A 20,590-nucleotide genomic window follows, 5' to 3' on the forward strand; every position below is an offset into this window, starting at 1 on the left:
GGGCTTAATTTTTTTAAAGAGCAGCGCGTCTGTTTTTGCTGGGAGAGCGAGTGAGAAAATCACTTTATTAAAAGTCACTTTAGCTGCTGGAGAAAGGCTCTGTCTGGTTAGTTTAGAGCGCGAGACACATGCATGTGTTGTTTTCGTTGCGGCTTGGGAATTGAGAGTGCGGTCGACGGCTCGATTATTCAGAAAAAGCTGTTTGCTTTGGACACGAGTTTGCTTTTGAGAATTTTCGGAAAGCTAAAATAGCTACACCCTTTTCTATAAAAAGTTTCCAAGAAGTGGCAATAAATTTCCACCCACGAACGAACATATGCTGTTGTTTTCTCTCCTAAGAAGAAATTCTCCGTGCTTTTATCCTAATGAAGAGTGCGTTTGCTGCTGCTGCTGCTGTATTATTAATCGCATGGAATAAAATAATTCCACGAAGGCAGCATTCAATAAAAATGCATTTTGATGTGTCTGTGCTGTGTGTATTTTAGGCAGCACGCGGCACGCAATCGTCGTGCAGGTTGCCTAGTAACGCGCGCGCGCGCGCCGACTGCAATTAGCCAGCCAGCCGACTCTGACTGTGCATTTTTTATGAACCGCTTCCAGTTAAATCAATTACATTCGCCCTCACACGCAGCTCAAAATTTTTGTTGAAATGCCCCCGTCGACTGCTGATGTACATGAATTTTTCATTTGCATTTCGGCGCCCGCCTGCGCGCGTGTGTGCTGAATTTTTAAATGACGCCGATCGTTTTCCATTAGCAGTACAGCCGCAGCCACCTTTTTTTTTTTATCAAAAATGCCTGCTGAGTTGAGATTCCAAAAATAAATTACTGCCAGAAAAAGTTTCATGTCATTCAATGAATTCTTTTCTGTATTTTGTAATTTTCCCTCGAGTGCTTCGGTCCACCCAGTGCTGAACGGCCTGAATCGTTGCTCAGACCTCGTAATGAAGCAGGTGAGCAAAGTTTCAGGTGTGTTAGCGCTGGGGCAATATCATCCATCCGTCAATCAAGATTTCGACCGCCTAAAGCAGCTTAAGAAGGATTACCCATCCTCTCAAAGCTGTTTCGCATGAACTTGTGTCCCTTGTCGCCTGATCCTTGCTTCAACCTAGATTGACTAAGGTGAGCAAAGTTTCAGGTGTGTCAGTGGCACATGAAAGCAACACTCAACAAGATCATATTATTTTGTCTAACATTTAATTCTACAATAATGTTATGTGTTTAAGAATTTTGGAGGTGTTTTAAAGTCTAATAAAGTTAACAAATTGTATGAGGTATGTTTTTCTACTGTTCCTTGGAAATAAAAACAAAAATTATATAAAATTAGTTTGATTTTTCACCCCTCTCAGCAACTAAATGTCTTGAAATAGACTACTTGGACATTATATCAATTAGTTCCAAATCAAAAATCAAGTAGTGCCTTTATCATAGACCTTATTTTTTAATATCAATCAAACTATTAAAGTTGTGGTCAATACCAAAGTATATTTTATAAGCTCATAGAGCCTATAAGCGATAGCCTAAAAACCAGAAAAAAAACCCGTGGGTGCCTTTTCTCACTTTTTTATGTTACTTCTGACTTGTCTTATTGATGTATTTATTTGTATATTGTAAAGTGAGAATAAACATCTATAATAATAAAAAATACAAGCTTTTTTCATAGCTATAAATCACCATTTCTTACTAATAAAATATAAATCAAGTCTCATCAATATGTCTCACTGGTCGATTGGTCTCTAAACTGTTAATATAAATTAAATTATTGAATTAAAATTTATAAAAGTTCCAACACTGCACTTTTAAACGAAGAATTCTTAATAAAATTTTTAATTTTGTCACAGCAATGAAAGACAGATGTCAAATTTCTTACATATAGACAGTTTAGAAATTTATTGCCGTTAATATTTACACTCAACCACAGTACAAAACAATTATGATCATGGTGAAAACAATTAGGAAAGCGAGTTGACAGCGAAAGACAACAAAAAGAAATCATTCATCTGGTTCACCATAAAAAAATTAACGTATCGGCTAGCAAATGAGATACTTCTGCGCAAAATAAATTTATCCAGTCTGATTTGGTTTTGAAACAAGCTCACATCAGGTCCATGGCGTTCAGATTGCTTTGAGAGTTGTCGTTCTGCACATTATCCTCTGAATCACAAATCATGTCTCCAAGAGTACCGCCGTTCATTTGACACAGAGATGAAACGTGCCCGTCAGCCATACTGTTACTATCACTCATCTCCGGAACGCCGTCCAATTTCGCTTGGTTCTCGCCGTTCTGCTCGCCGCTTGAGTTGTCCCAGTCGATCTTGAAGCGGGTCACTCTCGGGGCACTCGCTAAAATGTTTCTGGTGATCTGAAATGATGAGGAGAAAATTAGCTAATGAAAAGCCAGAATTATTTCTTGAGTTCGAGTAAAGAGAACATACAAAATAATGTATTTCTACAATTGGGAATTTGCTTGATCATACAAATATTCATGGCAAAGTACAACCTGCTAAAAACAGATTAAACACAAAAGTGTTTTGACAAAATACCAAAGAATTTACAATAGATAAGGAAGGGACTGTTTTGTTGTGCGATAAAGTAGGCTATTCAATAAATTTTGAATGGTTACAGATTAAGAAAGAAAAGATTTCAGGCGAGATTAGATTTGGAAGGAAGCTGTAGCAATAGAATGTGCGGACAATGTGATGGAAAAGCTTACCACCTACTCAGCGAAGTATGAAAAAATATTTTGCGCCTTTAAGGGGAAAAATACCAATCGCACAACAAACCAGTCCCTTACCCTTACCTTCTGTAAATTCTTTGGCCATTTGTTAAAACATTTTTTGGTTGATTCTGTTGTTGGCAGGTGTTGGAGCCAGTTCTTTTTCCTCGAAATAGGCGTAGTCAATATTTGTATGATTTTAGTTTGTGTAACGTTGCAAGATTTTGTATTAATTACTTTTATAGTTGGTTGTAATTGTGAATTATTTTTTTATCCGTGAAATAGGGCTCCACTGTAAAGCCGAAACTTTTAAGGAAAGAAAGATTAAAAGTTTTAGAGGAACAAGGATGAAGTCCGTTAGTTTTAATTATAATAATGGAACAGCCAGCCTCGAGTGTCGACATTTTAGCTTGGTACAATCAACAGGTTTGAAAAGGCAACTTTTTTAAGTAGAAACCCCATCAGCAATATTTAATTTCAAGCATCTCATATTTACAGACAATGTGGATCATTTGCGCGTTTTAATATGTTTTCAGCTTTACAGACAAATTAAACGGTTTTTAGCATTGCGTTATTTGAGCTTAATGGTTTTCTTCCGTACTGGCATAAATATTTAAAAATATTAAGAGTTTCATTTTTAAGAAAATCCGCAATATAGATTTTGAGTTAAGGAAATGAAGAAAAGATTACCAATAACTTTAAAAGAGACGAGGGGAATGAAAGAAGTGAAGCCATAAGATAACAAAATTTAAGTTACTTGCGCTGTACATTAATTGTGATTATTCCCTATTCATTCCTTATTTTCAATATAAATTTGACAAACCATCTTGGATCTGTCAGAATAAAATTGATTTTTTAGCCACAACTATACATTATGCAATTAGATTATGTCAAGTGCTTTATTTTGTTGAGTCAAATTATTACAAGGGCTCCTAATTAAAATATGTGACTTGACAAAAAAGTGGAGAACTCATTAGTTTCGTTCACAGGTTTAAATTTTCTATTCAAGTGGAATTGTACAATGTACTATACTATTATTGCGTACATATTAGGTAAAACTGATGTAATATCAAAAATTTTAACAGCTTCGGCATATTCTAAGTATTCACACTGTTTCAAAATTGATATTATAGATATTTTTGGTTTGATGTGTTACGAAACGATTGTTATGGAGACACGTCTAAATGTTACTTTTTAAAATTGTAGAAAAAAAGGAAAAAGGATTTATTAGAGGTTAGGGAGGATATGTTCTAACAAGAAGCTTTATCTGTGACTAACAGTCATACTTTGTGGTTGGGCTTCATACTGCTCATGTTCTAAATTCTGATCAAATTTCTTGATTTTTTTCATCGATCCAAATTGTCTCACAGGTTTTGATCTTTTCAAAAAATTTTAGCTTAGTTAAAAATTAAAAAAGAGGATATAATAGTTTTTTATATTCTATTTAGCCAAAATGTTCTTCTGCACAAAGTTTAGAGAGGAAATCTAGAGCTATTTGCGATTTTTTTAATCATTTTATGAAAATTAGGGACTTCCGAAGAGTTTTTAAATACGTTTTTAATCAAGATAGTTACCTATTTTTAATTATTATGGTTGAATTAGGAAATCCATAATTCACTTACTAAAATCATGGCTCAGTAAGAATTTTATTGGTGAAATTCCTTATCCACCAGGTTTAATTATTATTTTTTGAGTAACAAGGGTTATCAGATGATTTTAAATAATTTAATTTTCAGCTAAAACCAGACCCATTTCTTTGTCTGTATATTAGTTAATAAATAATCTTTTCAGTGATAGTTACTCCATGAAAAAAATTAATATTCCTTTCTCAATTAACAGCTTCAATGAAGGGAACCGGCAATGACACTGTTAACGATTTCAATCATTACCACAAGACAGTAATTTAAATTATCAAGAGACCTGTTCTCTCTGTAAACCAAGGATTACCAACCTTATCATACTGTGGTGTTGCTGGGGGATTTTCTCTTAGATCAGGGTCCGAGTATTCATTATTGATGAAGTAGCCAACTCGAACGAACTCTTGGTTTCGGTAACTGCAGGTGAGGAGGACTACTGTGACGCCTAGAGCGTCAGCCTCAGGAATGCGAGTCACGTCTGGACAATTGGCCTGTGAAGCAATTAGAATCAGATGATGAATATAATAATTATTTTACTATTCGCGCACGTACTTGGAAAACAAACATGTGACGTCCCTCGGGAATGGGCCCAACGTAAATTGTATCTAGGGTCTGGTCGTGCTCTTCACTCTCTGCTGAGCCTACGTAAATTACTTTCCATTCCAGATCTGAAACATTTCCATGCCTTTGAATAATTTTACGAAATGTTGATCTTTCAGCCGGCTAACACTCATTACACTGTTCCAAAATGTCAGAAAGGGAATAAAAGATAAAATAGATATACACTGTCATATTTAACGTTTGAAAAGACGCCTTTGGGGAGATTGACACCATGTATTTTTCGTGTTTTTGTACCTTCTTTAAGTTCCTCATTGCACTCGAAAGTGACTTCAAATTGAAAAGGATGGCGGAACTGCGACGGGTTGTCCAGCACAACGACGTTGCTCAGGTGAATCTTTGCCATTATTTGCCACTCCCGTGGGTTATCTAAAATAAAAAGGCATTTTACACTGACGTTTCAGTGAGGTTTCACATCAGAATGAAGAGTGAAGCAATGCATGCGTGATTGCCGACGTCGCAAATTCAACAACAACAGACTGAAATGAAGCGCAGAAAAAACACTTTACTGACCGGTTCAGAGCCGCAGACTGAATTGTTCCTGCTGGATATTATTGCGAGTTGAATTTACAGGTAATCGTGGCAAATTATTAAAATTATCGCTCAATTTATCGCAGTCGCAAGAGGGTTGCACCTCCAGATTAAGCGGGAAAGAACACAAAAACAAACTACGCACTGGCGCCGCCACCGAAATTTTCTCACACCACTAACAAAAAGCGCGCGAATGGAATGTCAGCAACACTCATAACTTGGATAAAATAAAATGATAAAATGCATAAATGCAATTTTTCGACCCAAATCACTGCTGGATAATTTTTTATTTATGAGAAAAAATAAAATTACCTCATATTAAGGGCTTGTTCTGCGCTTGTCTTGTAGTTTTTAAAATGGAGCAATTGACTACACCCATGTCATTCTTCATCTTCCTTTTTCTTAATTCAAAATTTTTATAAAAAGAAAAAATATTCTTGCAGTTTTCTTCATTATAATTATTGAATCGATTTTCAAAAATAGGTTAAAAGACATTCAAAATTTAACTTTTCATTAAAAAAATTGAGGCATGCGTAGCGTAATCTGCAAACTTATCAGTCGAAAATCGGACTTCAAATAATATCTGCGTCACCAAAAGTCGTTTTGTACTAAATTTGGTCCATTGGTGCCTTAATTTGAGTTTCTTTAGAGTTTAGGGAACACGGACCGAAGGTTGTAAGGAAAATTCTTACAAGGGGAAACCAAGAGAAACAAGACTGCGTTCAATACAATGATTTTATAGTATTGCATAGCGCATTTTGCACGATCATCAAAAGGATTGAAATTGACTGTGCATTTTTAAAGTGGGATAGTGTGTGTTACTGTATTTTCAAATCTTGAATCAGTTCTCAGTTGATAGAAGATTTACAAATTGTTTGTTATGAGTTTGAATAAAAAGAAAAAGAATTTCATTTATCTTTTAATCGTAAATGACAGAATGGGGACAACATGAAATATGGTAACATTATTCATTCCAAAAAATTCGAATGGCAAAAGCTGCAGACTCAAGATATTTAACACTATTTTAATATTTTTAAACATCAACAGGCACTATATTTTTTCAAATATGATTCCCATTTCAACCATCTGCAAAAGCCACTGATTTTTAATCAAGCTGAAAAAATCAAAGAATGGCTGTCATGGAGTGCAAGAAGCAATAATAAAACTCTATTTGATTTAGTGTGAAGCATAATATCATTTGAGAATCAAATGTTTGATTGTGGTCACTTCTAGAGTATTGGAAAATATGAGGTTGGACTAGTTCAAATCTAGAGTTGTAAGAAGCGCGTCTCCTGTCTCCATGATCAGCGACTTCAAATAATTTGCGCTCTGCACGTTTTCACAAGCTTTGACAAATGGCTTGAAGACGGGACTTTCGCAGGCCATTTCTCCACCAGGCAGGATCCGTATGAACTCTTCCACCGACATCAGATGCACCAAATGATTCAGGGCATCTGCGAAATTATCAAATCAAAATTGTTTCATATCTATTATATTTTGTTAGAGACATGAAAATTTCCGATTATAGATCAAAATTCTATGTTTTCTGTAATCAATGATGAATCATATATTTTTTGTTTAGCAAGTTTAAAAACATGCAAGGGTTTGGTGGAAAACAGTAATTTTTCCAGTAAAATGTGGGTTTTAGTGAAACCTGCTTAAAATTAACAGTGAAAAATACCTGTGAATATTTTTGAATAAAGAAATCGGACGGCTGAGTCGCTGTTCATCTGTTCAACCTTCTTGTGCAACGATGACACTAAATACTTCCATTCATTGTCTTGGCTGAATCTTTCCTGGAGACAACGAATGAATTTCTGCAAAACACCCATGTTACAAATTTCTTACCTTGGCAAAAGCCAGCAGACAGTTGGGGCTGTGCTCAATAAGCAGTGTGACTGTTTCCTTTGGCGACACGCACAGGGTTTTCAGCGACAGAGCTCCAGTTACGTGAGGATGCGATTGCAAGAACTGCAACACTTCGAAGCAGCTGTTCTGGCCCAGTTTAGTGGAACAGAGGAGCGACTGAAAAAAGTGCAGAGTTAAATCAAATCGGACAGAGAAATTTGGTTTAATTTTAGGTACCTGTAGTTTTATAAGCATATCATAAGCAAGTTGCTTTTCTTCTAGCTCTAAAGGGACGGGGACCTGCTGCAAAGCGTACCAAGACTTGTCAACGTGAAATGGAGGCAGCATTTCCAGATAGTCAAATCGCTTTCCAAAAGGCTCTTCATAGTCCTCGCTGGCTTCAAACTTCTTGTGGAAATTTTTATCGATCAAGCAGGCCAGGTAGGAGCGAGTGAGAATGCAGGTCCCCTCAGAAACCTCAACCTAAATTTCATTTTTGATATTTTAAGGGTTAAATTAAAAAATAGTAGGTCGTGATTACCGATGGATAGTTGTTGGGAAGTTCCGAGAGGAAAGATTCAAGGTAGATGCGCAAAACTTTGGTGGCGTTAGCTGAGGGGGCGCCAGGATGTGAGTAGCCACATGGTGTCATCAAAAAGGCTCTGGTCAGACCGATGAGGGTAGGTTTGGTGGGCAGCTGATGCGCCAGAGTTGGATTCAGCGTCAGGTTGGTCAAAACAGAAGCCAGAGATTCAGGCAGGATTTCGGCGATCAAAAGAGATAGTTCGGTGAAGCCCAAGGCCACTTCCTTATTTTTAACGTCCACAGACGTGAAGAGCAGTCCGTGGTACTCCTGAAATATCATGGTCTCATTATTGCCTGCTGGCTGTTTTTTGTTTTACTTTGATGATCAAATTACGTTATTTGTTTATTTTTGCAAAAATTAATTTTGTTTCAGGGTAAATCTGGGGAATTATTTTAAAGTTATTGATTTGTGAGTCATGATTTGAGTTAATTTTAATGATTAAGTTTTGATATGAGAATGGAAAAGAAAACATTATTTCTCACCAAAAATTGGTCTTTAATACAAACTTTTGCAGACAGTCGGAGCATTAATAAAAGTATTTTCAATTCTCAGCCTTTAAGGACTCTATTTTCCCCAGTTTGTGTATTTTACCTGTAAATTTCAATCATTTTTCATGACGTGCGATTTTTTATTAAATATATGATTAATAATTCCTGTTTTGATGAGTTTCTCTCAAACCACTTGTTATATACTTGAATTTGTTTTATTTTCTGCCAAATTACTGCTGAAGGTGCAGGCAAAGAACTTCAATATTCACTAACAAAAACGACAAGTGTAATTTGTGATTAAAATTAAAATATTCACTATACTTATAAAAATTTTGGATATTTAACAGCCTTACCTCTAGTGCTTTGACTAGCTCTTGCGGGTCAACAAGGGAGGAGAGCACCGTCCTCGCTTGATCCATCGATCCCTTTTGCAGGCAGAGCAGCACCAACGCCAAGGCATCAAACGGATCCCCACCAGAGGTACACGTGTTGAGACTCTCCTGGGAGGAGAGGCTGCTGCTGGCACCTTTGACGAGCAGTCTCTTCTTCATCACTTGCAGCACCCTGTCGATGCAGTGCTGCCGCAGAGTCACCGAGCTCAGGATCAGCGCCGAGATAGACGCAGGATCGTGCCTCTCGAATAGCTCCAGAAGCCGCGAGGCGAATTCCACGTTGATAGTCTCATCGTCAGCCGACTTGTTGTTCCGTGGTAGCTCTCCCTTCAGAAAGTACATGAGGCCCTTGTAGCTGCGTTCCTTCGGCTCCTCGTCGAACATCGGGATCTCGCCAGTTGTGTCCTCTATCCGCAGAAAGCGGTCCACTACCAGTTCTGGATTCAGGCCACTCATGTCGTAGAAAGGCTTGGCCAGTTTCCACTGAGATTCGTCCTCTCCCCTGCAAAATCAAAATACAATTTGGAGTGTAATTTATTTACAAAAATTAATAAATCTTACATAATGTAGAAGTCTCCAAGAAGGGCGCAGGACTCTTTGAAGCAGCGCTCGAGCCTCCTGTTAGCTTCTGGGCTGGCCTCCCAGCCTGGCACGGCAACGACCACGCTGCCCTGCGAGACACTGTCCAGCCGCCAATTCAGACACTGTCTGGCCGTGCCAAGCACCGTGTGTGCCTCAGTTAGCAAGTGCAGGTAAGTGGAGGGTGCGCTGCCTCGGTGGATGTTGGCCAGCTGCAGCATGTCCTGGTACAAGTCAGAGCTGCTCGGCACTTTTAAAGAATAAATCGTCCAGTTCGAGCCATTCTGAGAGCTAGATGTGAAAGATTAGTTGCTGCCGAATGAATTTGATTAAAATTTAATACTCTTGACTAGATGAACTTGAGGGGTCAGAGCAAGCTAGCAAACAAAGGTAGTTTTCTGTCAGCAGGATGTGTTCGACGCTAAAAAACGGGCGCAGACCCACCAGGCAAACTGGATCCTCCATTGAGGGATAATTCTAAACAAAATAAAATCATGTTAGAATTCCGATATTACCTGCAAAGGAATTTACGGAATAAAGACTAAACTGGTAGCACAATTTTTAAGATGTTAAATAGGAAAACAAAATCTTTAAATGGTATGATAATTTTTTACCAATATCATTTGGTAAATAATAAAAAAATACAATTTCATTTAAAATTAGGGTAGTTTGGGTTCCAAATTTCATACTTACAGAACTGAAATCATCTGATTTCCCTTTCCCCAAGTTCCTAAGAAAATGGTGTCCAGCCCGTCCAGTGTACGACTCGAGGCCGGTGTCCGTCAAAGCATGAAGAATGGATCTATAATTGATTTTTTAATATATTACCTGCATTTGAAATCAGAAGGTACCTTTCTAATGCCAAGCAAGAAATCGGAGCTGTAAATGAATAAAGTGTTGGCCCAGAAATTGCATCTTTCTGTATTCCCGATGCCACAGCTCTGTAATTAATGTGGTAAATGTAACCTTCCTGGAGGGTAGTTACTGCAACTGCCAAGGCAATTAACTGGCTTGCGTGGTTGGAACAAAAAGAGGAATGATTTGTCACATCTGCAACAATAAAGGGATATTTAGATATGTTCATGCAGAATTATCTACTTTATTTCACCTTGATTGGGCTTCTCGCTGTCTGTATACATCGGCAACACCTGCATGCACTTAAATTCATCCTTGATAGTTTGGCTGCACTCGTGAAGCTGCAGGCTGAGGATTTTGGTAATTTTTGCGCTCAGATCTTTGTCTGGTGAAAAATAAAATTAGGAAGATCAGCCTAAATTTTAAAAAACCATTTTCTTACTTGATATAAATGAAAGCTTGACGTTCAGGTCATTTTTCGCGTCACGAAATGGGCCCACCTTATTTGTCAAATTCAAAAGCTGGTTGCAGGAGAGATTTTTGTTTCCTTCGATGATCGAAGGCAGCTGCAACGTCACCGGAAAAGAATCAGGGTGGAGCTTCTCCCTCAAGGAGGAGGCATCGGCAACGATTTCAGAGAGGCGCACTAATTAAGAATTATCATAGCCAACTTCTTTATTTTTTAAATGGGATCATACCTGGTGAAGTCTGCCTTTTAATTGCGTTCTTCTTAGCACTGATGTCCACGCTCTTGCTTCGGTTTCTATTAATCTTCTTCTCTTCTACTTTACTGGGGTCTGTTATAACTACTCGAATCACTTGCAGATTCTCTTTAGAACTGCAGGAAATCACATCCTCATTCAGACAGATGATACTTGGGCAGAAACTCAAGTCAAGGCTGAAATGCTCTTCAAAGTCGATGAACTTGAGCTTCGAAATGTCATGCGTCTCGATACTGAACCTGAATAAGGTCACTGTCATGTGACAGCTGATTATCACGTTTCCCGTAACCTGAAATAAATTATAAAAATATTAGTTCACAAGTGTTGCAACATATAATTGAAGATATTGGTACCTGGCAACAGGCTAGATTATTAGGTGTCCTCTTGACAGGCAGCTCGATCATCTCAAGGTTGGCAACGCCAGACTGGCTGCTGCTCGGGGTGACCCGCCCTGCAATGCGTGCCCTCATCCCTTCCATTTTACTCGGCGTGTCCCAGTTGACGTAAATCCTAGCGTGCACAGCCTCATTGCCCTGTCTGCTCTTCTTGCTTTCCAAAGTTGCTACAAAGTTTCCTGAAAATGCGATTTTTCTGTTAGAATCATATGAATTTATAAATAATAAAATTAAAAAACCTTGGGTGCAGTGTGTTAGGAACCTCACTTCATCCACGGTTGGAAAGCAGTGAGTGGGGAGGGCACCCTTGCGGAGGTCGCGCACTTCCACCGCGTGAATGGGCAACGCCACCAGCAGTTTGTCAGGTGTGGCTGAGGCAACGGCCAGGGGTTCATCCACAGGTTGGATCTCCTGGCTCACAAAGTGGTGTACGGAAATCACGCGCACCATTCTTCCGTGATGTGGTCACTCGGTCCGTTTAAAAGTCCTCAAATTCTAGCCCATAACATCTAAAAAAAATAAAGGACAAATTAACTGGGGAATTTCGTAATACTATTTTAAAAGATGCATTTTTATTATCAACTTACATTGCTGACGTAAGGCGTGACGAATTTGGAATAATTTGTGCCTTTGACCCGAGCAAACTAAACAGAAGAGGCACAAAAGGAAAAGAGATGTATCATATGTACATACAAATTTGTTTACATGAGCCACACCCACAGGCTGCTTGCTCAGCTTGCCGCCTAATGCATGCATATATTTTCTATGCGCAGCGCAGAAAAATGCGCTCACCTTTTAATACATAATTCTAATCAATACCGAGCCGAATTTTTGAAAGGATTTCATGACCCAAAATTTATGTGGGGAATTTTACACCGATTTTTTTTTTAATTTATAATAATCATTTTTCCGTCCATGGGGAACTTATTAAATTAATGTTATATTATTCAACTAAGAGAATTTTCCTAACGTTGAACTAAAAATTGAGTGAAATAATATTTAACCACCCAAGAAAGTATGTAGCAGCCAAGTAGAAAAGAGTAATAAATTAAAGCAAAGAGTTGTGCATATTTTTTAAGAAATTATGTTTCTTAAAATGTCTTTATTTCATGAAGTAACAAACACAATTCTTCTTGTAGACATTACAAAAATATTTATAGCTGTGTTTCACTGGACGGAATGGTTCCAATATACTTGAGTAATATATTTAAGATATTAAACTAACATGGTCTCTCAACGAACATTCGCACTTCGTAATGTGTGTGTCTTATACAAGTCAGTTATTTTAAAATGAAATTTTCCATCTCGTGTTTGCTTATCTTGAGATTCTTACAACATAAAAGTGCTTTCTAAGATCAGTTTAATTGCGTTTCTTGGACGGAAATGCTTGAAGTCTATTAAAATATAGCTTATTACATAATTTTAAGATATAAAGTAGCGTGGGTCTAGGAAATTGCTCCTAGCTGGAGAGCCTATGGGTACAAGAGAACAATGTTCGGCGACTGCATTTCTCTGAGGATAGCGTAGTAGGAGTGGACACAAAACCAGCAGTAAATCTGGAAAAATATTTTAAATTAATGCTAAAATCCAAATGTTTAAGTTTATTTTCATAATTACGTTGTAACCCATCCAAAAATATAGTACCAGGCACGCTACCACAGTTTGAAGCTGTAACATTCAACAGTATTAGATTTTTATATCATAATCACAGCAAAATTCTCAAGACTTACATAGATGTAATAACCGTAAATTAGCCAGACACCGTGCAAAAATTGCAGGATGATCAAAAATGCCATGCCAAACAACCAGGGCAGGATGTAGCCTCTGTTGTTGACTTTAATCCCTTTAACCATCAGTACGCTAAAAACGACCATCAGCAGGAAGAAGAAGATGAGCAGTCCACCGTAGAGTTGCATGGCTGTAAAAGTTCATTAGCTTATTTGATTTTTACTTTAAATTGTGCAACTTACTATCTTCTACGTCAGTTTCAAAGAGAGGCATATAAAAGTGGCTTGAGTCTCCACCACTCATCTCGAAACTGGTCCATGTGATGATTATAATGCTTGTCGCCTGTAAAACCATGCAAAGTATTTTTGATTATGAAAAAACACTTTATCTTCATATTTATCTGATTTCAATACACAACTTTAGATTTTCTGTATGTAAATTTATCGCGTTTAAATGTTGGCACGAAAGTCAACAATTTTTTTGAGGATGTATGTAATAATTCTAGTTTTAATTTTTGTGCATACCACTGTGTAGAATGCGACAGCGTAACTGCCTGTTTTCACATTATTGTTCCATATGAACGGAGACCAGCAAGTAGTCAGCATCGGCATTTTCCCTGTAGAAAAAAAGGAATTTTATTATCCTTTAAATCATTCGTTTTAAAATAAATGAATTCAAATATGGCCACGTGCTGAAAAATAGAAAGAGAACAATGAAGTCCATGAACAAAGGGGTGCATTCCTCGGGAGTATGCTACACATGGCGGTTGTTCCCATTTTTACCAAACACGACGATCAAAGCACAAAGCCTTATCAAGTGTTTGCCTTTTTTAAAATGGGCATCTAATAGCCTCGTTTAATTTAAATATAAGAAACTCTTACCCGAAGATTATTTTCTCAAATAATTTAGCGATTAAAGCTTCAAAATAACTGAAGATTCCTGCAGGGCTGGGCATGGGCGTCGACAGAAAATTGTTTATGTTTAACCAGTGCTGCCAACGCCAACATATTAAACTAGCAATGGATACCAACCTGATACCAACCAACAGCATTCATAGATCCGCATTTTTGATGATTTTGCAAACTTCGGCATATTTCCGTTTCAGCGGAACAGGATATAATTAAATAATTCAAAATGTGATGTATTTTTTATATTTCTGTTTAACAATTCAACAAATTGGTATCATTTAATCCTCAATAATTACGACAGTACATGTCTGCGTCTAACCTTTCAGCTCATAAAATGAATTTGATTTTCTAAATTTTAATGAATTAATATTTGGGTGTTTTAAATGAAAAATGGCGAGTGTGAAGACATATTAACTTTAATGGGTGATTCAGAACTTCATCTTGTGAGGAAGCTGTCCTGATCTCAAACCGAACATAGAACCCAGATACGCGAATATGCTCTTCTTCTCTGAGTTCTTGCGGATAACATCCAAGAGCTGTTTGTCCACAATTTCTTGATCCTCTTTTCGGACGTCAGAAGCCTTGTAAGTCTGCAAATAAAATGTTAAATTAATACAGTGCAAAAGTTGGTATCTTATTAGCATGTAATCCGACTCAAGAAAACAAAGACACGCTAACATGCCTTATACACTCAAGTCAGTTATTATTGTACGCCAGTTTTGACACCGAAAAATGAAGAATGTGACAATTTTCGGCAACACTAGAAAGGCGGTGGGTGCTTCGATCAGAATTCAGACAAAATTTACCTCTTTCTTGACATCAAAAATTTCTCCTTCATCCTTCTTGGGCTGAGTTTTCTTTTGCCTCTTGAAGTAGACATCATTCACGCGGAGGGGGATCTTCACCGTGGATACGTCCAGCCTCAAACTGGTGGCGATGACAAACCTCTGGTGAACCCTGCGAAGAGGGCAGGCATTGACCTTGAAGGGACCTGAAATAACAATGATTTGTTTTTCGGTTAAAATCTTAAAATTGACAGTAAATATTTAAAATGAAGTTAAAAAATAAAAGTTGACTTATCATAAGAATACCAATCATCAGTTTTCAGACTGGGGCGGTAATAAACGTAATCATTGTCAACACCATGACCTAGGATCGAACCCATAACCTTTGAACCAAAGGCACCTGAGTTACAAACTAAGCCAAGCAACACATTGAAAGGTATAGGTACTAAACGTGGGTTTCACGTACAAATTTAATGAGAACTTAAATATTACAATCCTAATACACGAAATATTCTGAAATTTAACAAAATATCACTCATCATAGGTTTTTGTTATTTTTACACAAAGAGAGGAAATTTACTGTTTCTAATAATTTACCTGTCACAAGGAGGAGACCGCTTCGTAGGGTTTTGAGGAGCACAACACGCTTCCCTCTGTGGACACCGGCGAGCAGGATGAGAACAGTGCCAGGCTGCAGGGTGCTCCTGATGTTGCGAACGTGCTTGCTGAACAGCTTCTTGGACGCCTTCTTCTTGATGCCGTCCACGGTTGGGTAGTAAGCCTTTCGCTTCTTCAGCAGCACAAGACGCTTGCCACCGTTGTTGTCGCCCTTGATGGGCTTTTCCACGTGGGTGGGCTTCTTGGGCTTCTCTGGCTTAGTAGTCTTCTTGCCGACGAACTTCCACAGGGCCTTCTTGTGGTACATGCGGCTACGGCTGAACCGGTAAACACCATTGCCAAGGTTGTAGTTGCGCGGCCTGTTGGTGCGCTTCTGCTTTTCGGGCGCCTTGCCCTCTGCCTTTGGCACCACCTTGGCACCCTTATCTGCCATCTGAAGCACAAAATAACGAAATGAGAAGTCCGACTAAAAACAAACAGACACGTAAACCACGAGTGTGCAGTGAGAGCGGCAACTCAAAACACCAGCTTTAGACATAAATATGAGGATATAACTGAAACTATCCCAACCAAAACTTAGTCAAAGTACCATAGTTTAGAATTTAAAAAACCTATTTAAGCAGTTCTCTACGATTACCGATATAATTAAAGATATTGGAAATAATGTCTACAGAGAAGTGTGCATACCGTGCCGACTTGTTTAATAGAAGAGTAACCCGTGCTGCCACCTAATAGGCAGAAATAATATGGCAGCGGCGCGAGAGTTCAAAATATTCAGTAACCTAACAAAAAATAATACAGGAACTTATCAATGCGTTGCAATAAATATAAATTAATTCACTCTCTGAAAACAAAAATACGATAGATTTTGAAAAAAATAGGGAGGATGTCAATTTGCACATAAGCCAATAAATTTAAATAAATTTTTGACGATTTTTCCTTGTTAATGTGGTATGACAATCTCACCTTATTACACCAATCGCGCAGCAGCATTTTGGTGACAAAAGCCAATGAGCGTGCAGCCGTACATTATGACGGAAACAGCACGCAGTAAACAGAAACGCACGGTGAGTAAGCTGGTAAGCTCTGGAAGTGGAAGCTAGAAAAGCAAAAATGGCAGATAAACAAAAGTTCGATCTCGGCCTTTTGGAGGAAGATGACGAATTTGAAGAATTCCCTGCTGAAGGTAGCGTTTGCGTTACAATTATTAAGATATTTGCTATGTTAAGAAATTTAGCTTTGCCTCCTCGCTGCATCACTTTTCTCACGTTTATGTTATTGTTAGTTAGTTTAAGCTATGTCATTCTCATGTCAACACATACAAAAATTTTCAGATTGGACAGGGAAAGATGAAGATGATCAAGACGTCAACGTTTGGGAAGACAACTGGGACGATGACAACGTCGAGGATGATTTCAGCAAACAGTTGAAGTATGCCATAATATTGCAAGACTAGAAACTCAATCTAATTCTGTTAAACTATTACAGGGCCGAGCTGGAGAAGCAGGGCACCAAGATGGATCAGTGATATGTGAGGATAGATTATCAAGTGCGTGCAGTGTTAACTGAAGGGTCATTAATTATTAATTAAATGATTATACTCTAATTCAGAAAATATATTTTTTTTATTTGTTTACAAGACAATCAAATCACCTCAAGAGTTACAATTGAGCTAGAGTCCCAGCTACGTACACCTGTTTAACATTCCTGTCATCTGCCAGGTAGACAAATTTTTGCAGCAGTTCCAAGGCTGAGTAGTCTTTAATGAGGTCAGAAGGGCCCGCGTTCATGTCCACCAAAAGGGCGTCAAATTCCTTTCCAACGGCAAAGTTCCCGGTTATCTCGTCCAGAGCCAATGCTTTAAATTTATTATTTTTTTAATTTTCTCTGTTGAAAAATTTATAAAGTTTACCTTCAGCTCCTCCCAGGGTTGCAAGGTGAATTACTTGCTGGAAGTCGAGGGGCTTGTAGTTTTCCTTGTTAAAGGAGATGCATGTTGACACGGACAGTGCCTGACGCATAGCGTCCATGATCGAGTGTCCGTAGCCACCAGACATGTCTAAAATTAATGTATGTTGATGTTGAACGACTTATTTAATCTTGGCATTAATACCTGTGCCGAGACCAACTTTCACGTTATATTTCAAGAGTCTCTTCACGTCGCACATTCCGCTCTGAAGGCTCGTGTTTGAATTGGGACAGTGGGACACGGAAGTGCCAATTTTGGACAGCAGCTGGAGCTCTTCGTCCAAGAGATACACTCCGTGTGCCAGAACAGTCTAATTTTGAAAATAGTTTGTTGAACAAGACATCTTTTAGGATTTTTAGTTAAAGATTTTTGTCTTCGTATTTTAAAAGAAAATTGTTTTGACACTAACTTTTCATGTTGCAATATGCAACCTTACTGTTTGGTTTTTTTTTAATTTCAAATTAGTGAAGACCCCATGATGGCTGTTAAAACTTTGCTCTTTGAAAATAGAAGACAAAAAACTTAAAACCCTCGAAAACCCTAAATTTTTATTTTGGCAGTCTAATTTTTGTTTCATCATCAGAGTGGTTTGCTTTTTTACCTTTTTGGTGAGCAGCTTTGCTTTTTCATACACCTCGGCGTAATTTTTGCAGTCGGGAAACAGTTCTTTGACAAATTCAATCTCTCCCTTGTTCTCGGAAATATGGGTCTGGAAAATTCAAGAACGTTTAAAAATTTGGAATTAAATTAATCACTTTGCAGCACCTGAATGTGCACATCGAGTTTTTGTGCAATCTCACCGAGTTGCAGCATGAGGTTGGCGTCGCAGCTGATGGCAAAGCGCGGCGTGATGACAGGCTGCACCCTGGCGACGCCCAGAGCCCTGATCTCCTGGATGAAGCCCTCCGTGTCTCTGACGGACGCCTCAGTTGTTTCGATGTAATTATCCGGGCTGTTGGCGTTCATATTAACTTTTCCGACAAGCGCCCGCTGCCCCTGCGCAGCGCACTGCCTCGCCAGGACCAAAGTGCTGTCCTTGTGGATGGTGGCGAAGTAGCAGGCGGTCGTTGTTCCCGCTTTCAGGGTCCTCCTCTGCGAAATTCAGAAATCGTCAGGCTGAAAATCCGTTTCCTTTTGGTTTGGCCTCTTTCTCACCACGACCGCCTGGTATACTTTTTCAGCGAACGCCGCATCCGAGTAGCTCGCCTCAAGGGGGAACGTGTACGTATCCAGCCACTCAAGCAGCGTTTTGTCGTAGCCAAGACCCACATTTGGGTACTGAGGAGCGTGGACATGCGTGTCAACCAGGCCCGGCATCACAAACTGGCTGAAACGCACGAAAAAGGCGCGTAATCGGACACCGCTTGATGATATAAGATTACCCTTTGGTCATTTTCACGATGTTTGCCTCGGAAATTTGATATTGCTCGATCAGCTCAGGGAGCCGCTCTTCCGGCTCGAGGCAGGCGATCTGCACAACCCGCATTTCAGTTAGGTAACGAAGGCTCTCTATTAAAATGTCACCTTTCCATCCTTGACGACTAATACCGCATTCTCGTGAACGTCCAGTTGGTCCGGGTTCCCAAGGGAATGGACGATTAGCCCTACAAAGGCGCGCGTAGCCATCGCCATTACCTACAATATTGGGAGAGGAAGGTTACATAACTCAATTTTTTTCATATGAGTGGATAGAAAATCAGTGATTTTGTGGGAAATTTTTTAATTTAGAAAATGGTCATTCTAATATGCACAAATTCCAGACAAAATTTGAAATTTTCTAGAGAGGCGTTCAATATTTTAACATATAAAATTCAAATCAAATTAAGTTTTGAATATACATTACTGGAACTGAATTAATTTTCACGCCAATGTTTATAAAACATTTATTTTAAAAGGAAAAATGAAATTCATCAAATAGATGTAAGAGCCGCGTCTCTTTAGCCATGTTTGCGTAGGTGAGTGTTCAGGCTCCTAAGGTTTATGCTACGAAGCGTAATGAAGCCAATTTGATCTTTGCGACCTTTCTCCTCTCTTCAACAAAGGCTCGAAAACCGCAATTGCCTCAAACAATAAAAAATCCTCCCACCATGCACACAATATGAATATTACTAACTATAGCTCGCTGTTGAACCGCCGTCAGCAACCTGACTCAGGAAGAATACAAGTTTATAAAGGGTCGGGGTGGGTGTTAGCGGCCGATTGTGAGTTAGCAACAAACGCACTGGCCCGCCCGACCGGCTGGCTAGCGAGATCTCTATTCGTCGCCCTCCTTATCTGCTCGAACGTGCTCACTAAATACGCGCAGAGCATTGAGCACGACAAGAAAAAAATTAAACCGTGCGTGCTCCACGCATTGACAGAGCCGCAATTTGGACGAAGAGGCTAGCTAATTGCGTTGCAATAATTTAATCATATCAGGTGAAAATTTAAAAAAACTTCTGCTCTTTTTTATTGAACAAAATCCTAAATAGGAAAACAATTACTATAGGAAATAATAAAATATGCAACCAGCAGATCCTTTATGCGGAAAACATTGCATAACCATATGATTTTTAAAAACGTATATAATGCTTTAAAACATTTGGATGGTTGCAAGTTTTTACTATATCAATTAACTTTTGGACGAAAAATAGTCTTCCTATAGGTTCTCAGATATAAAAAAAATCAGAGTTCACAAACACACCCCTCATTTTTGTTGCGGGGAACAATAATCTTTAATCTCTAATTTTTTCATAAAATGAGAATTTTTAGGCTCTGTAAAAAAATGAAGCTGAGAACCCAATATTAAAAATCTTTAGATGGAATTTAATTTTTAAATATTTCAATAACTGATAAAATTAATAGAAAAATTTATCGCAACGCGCTCCGCAAATTTTCTTCAATGTGCAAGCCCCAAACTATATATGTGCCAGAGATAAATTTAGAATCATTTGTAAAAAAATATCAGATATCAGAGTAAATAATTAACCAACGTCTCCTTCCCTAGGGTGACGTTTGTCACATAAAAACAAATTGGGAACCGCAAATCACTGATGATTACTCAATCTCGGACGCTTTTGCTTCGCCGAAAACCTGGGACGCTTGTTTGTAGATGTCGCTCCCATGTAAAAAGCCCTTTGCCTCAGATATAGGATGAGATTTCTCCTCCGCTCGGCGCTCGGCAACACAGAGAATACTCACGTGCGGTGGCCTCCTAAAGGCCTAGCAGATCCGCAG

General features: G+C 38.6%; 5 protein-coding genes across 5 annotated transcripts; all 5 read right to left on the bottom strand.

Annotated features, from left to right (window-relative positions):
• Nucleotides 1–1,856: 1,856 nt before the first annotated feature.
• asf1 (histone chaperone asf1) lies at nucleotides 1,857–5,645 on the bottom strand. Its single transcript, XM_065494942.1, has 5 exons — nucleotides 5,484–5,645; nucleotides 5,208–5,339; nucleotides 4,905–5,020; nucleotides 4,667–4,843; nucleotides 1,857–2,361 (listed from the first exon to the last, which is right to left on the bottom strand). The coding sequence occupies exons 2-5, from the start codon at nucleotides 5,314–5,316 to the stop codon at nucleotides 2,095–2,097; spliced, it is 669 nt and encodes a 222-aa protein (XP_065351014.1). The 5' UTR covers nucleotides 5,317–5,339; nucleotides 5,484–5,645; the 3' UTR covers nucleotides 1,857–2,094.
• Nucleotides 5,646–6,385: 740 nt separating this feature from the next.
• Nucleotides 6,386–12,066, bottom strand: LOC135945901 (BLOC-2 complex member HPS3). Its single transcript, XM_065493844.1, has 16 exons — nucleotides 11,954–12,066; nucleotides 11,606–11,875; nucleotides 11,325–11,545; nucleotides 10,948–11,260; nucleotides 10,692–10,895; nucleotides 10,503–10,634; nucleotides 10,246–10,444; nucleotides 10,088–10,196; nucleotides 9,738–9,871; nucleotides 9,377–9,685; nucleotides 8,777–9,317; nucleotides 7,891–8,202; nucleotides 7,587–7,832; nucleotides 7,350–7,526; nucleotides 7,183–7,297; nucleotides 6,386–6,955 (listed from the first exon to the last, which is right to left on the bottom strand). Exons 2-16 carry the CDS (start codon nucleotides 11,814–11,816, stop codon nucleotides 6,759–6,761), a joined length of 3,420 nt encoding a protein of 1,139 aa, XP_065349916.1. The 5' UTR covers nucleotides 11,817–11,875; nucleotides 11,954–12,066; the 3' UTR covers nucleotides 6,386–6,758.
• Nucleotides 12,067–12,427: 361 nt separating this feature from the next.
• Nucleotides 12,428–14,098, bottom strand: pasi1 (pasiflora 1). The gene is made up of 6 exons (XM_065493242.1): nucleotides 13,976–14,098; nucleotides 13,619–13,710; nucleotides 13,337–13,436; nucleotides 13,097–13,284; nucleotides 12,984–13,034; nucleotides 12,428–12,922 (listed from the first exon to the last, which is right to left on the bottom strand). The coding sequence occupies exons 2-6, from the start codon at nucleotides 13,703–13,705 to the stop codon at nucleotides 12,839–12,841; spliced, it is 510 nt and encodes a 169-aa protein (XP_065349314.1). The 5' UTR covers nucleotides 13,706–13,710; nucleotides 13,976–14,098; the 3' UTR covers nucleotides 12,428–12,838.
• Nucleotides 14,099–14,400: 302 nt separating this feature from the next.
• RpL6 (ribosomal protein L6) lies at nucleotides 14,401–16,193 on the bottom strand. The gene is made up of 4 exons (XM_065494707.1): nucleotides 16,093–16,193; nucleotides 15,385–15,838; nucleotides 14,809–14,993; nucleotides 14,401–14,592 (listed from the first exon to the last, which is right to left on the bottom strand). Exons 2-4 carry the CDS (start codon nucleotides 15,836–15,838, stop codon nucleotides 14,431–14,433), a joined length of 801 nt encoding a protein of 266 aa, XP_065350779.1. The 5' UTR covers nucleotides 16,093–16,193; the 3' UTR covers nucleotides 14,401–14,430.
• An 818-nt stretch (nucleotides 16,194–17,011) lies between these two features.
• On the bottom strand, nucleotides 17,012–20,573 carry DhpD (guanine deaminase). Its single transcript, XM_065493600.1, has 9 exons — nucleotides 20,555–20,573; nucleotides 18,899–19,009; nucleotides 18,757–18,845; nucleotides 18,530–18,701; nucleotides 18,140–18,466; nucleotides 17,976–18,083; nucleotides 17,519–17,684; nucleotides 17,318–17,464; nucleotides 17,012–17,263 (listed from the first exon to the last, which is right to left on the bottom strand). Exons 2-9 carry the CDS (start codon nucleotides 19,004–19,006, stop codon nucleotides 17,067–17,069), a joined length of 1,314 nt encoding a protein of 437 aa, XP_065349672.1. The 5' UTR covers nucleotides 19,007–19,009; nucleotides 20,555–20,573; the 3' UTR covers nucleotides 17,012–17,066.
• Nucleotides 20,574–20,590: the final 17 nt, after the last annotated feature.

The sequence above is a fragment of the Cloeon dipterum genome, chromosome X (assembly GCF_949628265.1).
Source record: "Cloeon dipterum chromosome X, ieCloDipt1.1, whole genome shotgun sequence".
Taxonomy (NCBI): domain Eukaryota; kingdom Metazoa; phylum Arthropoda; class Insecta; order Ephemeroptera; family Baetidae; genus Cloeon; species Cloeon dipterum.

Excerpts from the sequence above, each read along its gene's own strand:
- asf1 (XM_065494942.1), bottom strand. The coding sequence starts at position 5,316 with ATGGCAAAGATTCACCTGAGCAACGTCGTTGTGCTGGACAACCCGTCG. Across the intron at positions 5,021-5,207 it reads CAATGAGGAACTTAAAGAAG|ATCTGGAATGGAAAGTAATT; the intron begins GTACAAAAACAC and ends GAAATGTTTCAG. Across the intron at positions 4,844-4,904 it reads GTCACATGTTTGTTTTCCAA|GCCAATTGTCCAGACGTGAC; the intron begins GTACGTGCGCGA and ends ATTGCTTCACAG.
- LOC135945901 (XM_065493844.1), bottom strand. The coding sequence starts at position 11,816 with ATGGTGCGCGTGATTTCCGTACACCACTTTGTGAGCCAGGAGATCCAA. Across the intron at positions 10,445-10,502 it reads CAGCGAGAAGCCCAATCAAG|ATGTGACAAATCATTCCTCT; the intron begins GTGAAATAAAGT and ends TTATTGTTGCAG. Across the intron at positions 9,686-9,737 it reads TCAAGTTCATCTAGTCAAGA|CTCTCAGAATGGCTCGAACT; the intron begins GTATTAAATTTT and ends TTTCACATCTAG.
- pasi1 (XM_065493242.1), bottom strand. The coding sequence starts at position 13,705 with ATGCCGATGCTGACTACTTGCTGGTCTCCGTTCATATGGAACAATAAT. Across the intron at positions 13,035-13,096 it reads TTTACGGTTATTACATCTAT|CTTCAAACTGTGGTAGCGTG; the intron begins GTAAGTCTTGAG and ends TGAATGTTACAG. Across the intron at positions 12,923-12,983 it reads ATTTTTGGATGGGTTACAAC|ATTTACTGCTGGTTTTGTGT; the intron begins GTAATTATGAAA and ends ATATTTTTCCAG.
- RpL6 (XM_065494707.1), bottom strand. The coding sequence starts at position 15,838 with ATGGCAGATAAGGGTGCCAAGGTGGTGCCAAAGGCAGAGGGCAAGGCG. Across the intron at positions 14,994-15,384 it reads CGGTCTCCTCCTTGTGACAG|GTCCCTTCAAGGTCAATGCC; the intron begins GTAAATTATTAG and ends TTGTTATTTCAG. Across the intron at positions 14,593-14,808 it reads TTTTTGATGTCAAGAAAGAG|ACTTACAAGGCTTCTGACGT; the intron begins GTAAATTTTGTC and ends TTTTATTTGCAG.
- DhpD (XM_065493600.1), bottom strand. The coding sequence starts at position 19,006 with ATGGCGATGGCTACGCGCGCCTTTGTAGGGCTAATCGTCCATTCCCTT. Across the intron at positions 18,467-18,529 it reads AAGTATACCAGGCGGTCGTG|AGGAGGACCCTGAAAGCGGG; the intron begins GTGAGAAAGAGG and ends TGAATTTCGCAG. Across the intron at positions 17,264-17,317 it reads AACCCTGGGAGGAGCTGAAG|CATTGGCTCTGGACGAGATA; the intron begins GTAAACTTTATA and ends ATAAATTTAAAG.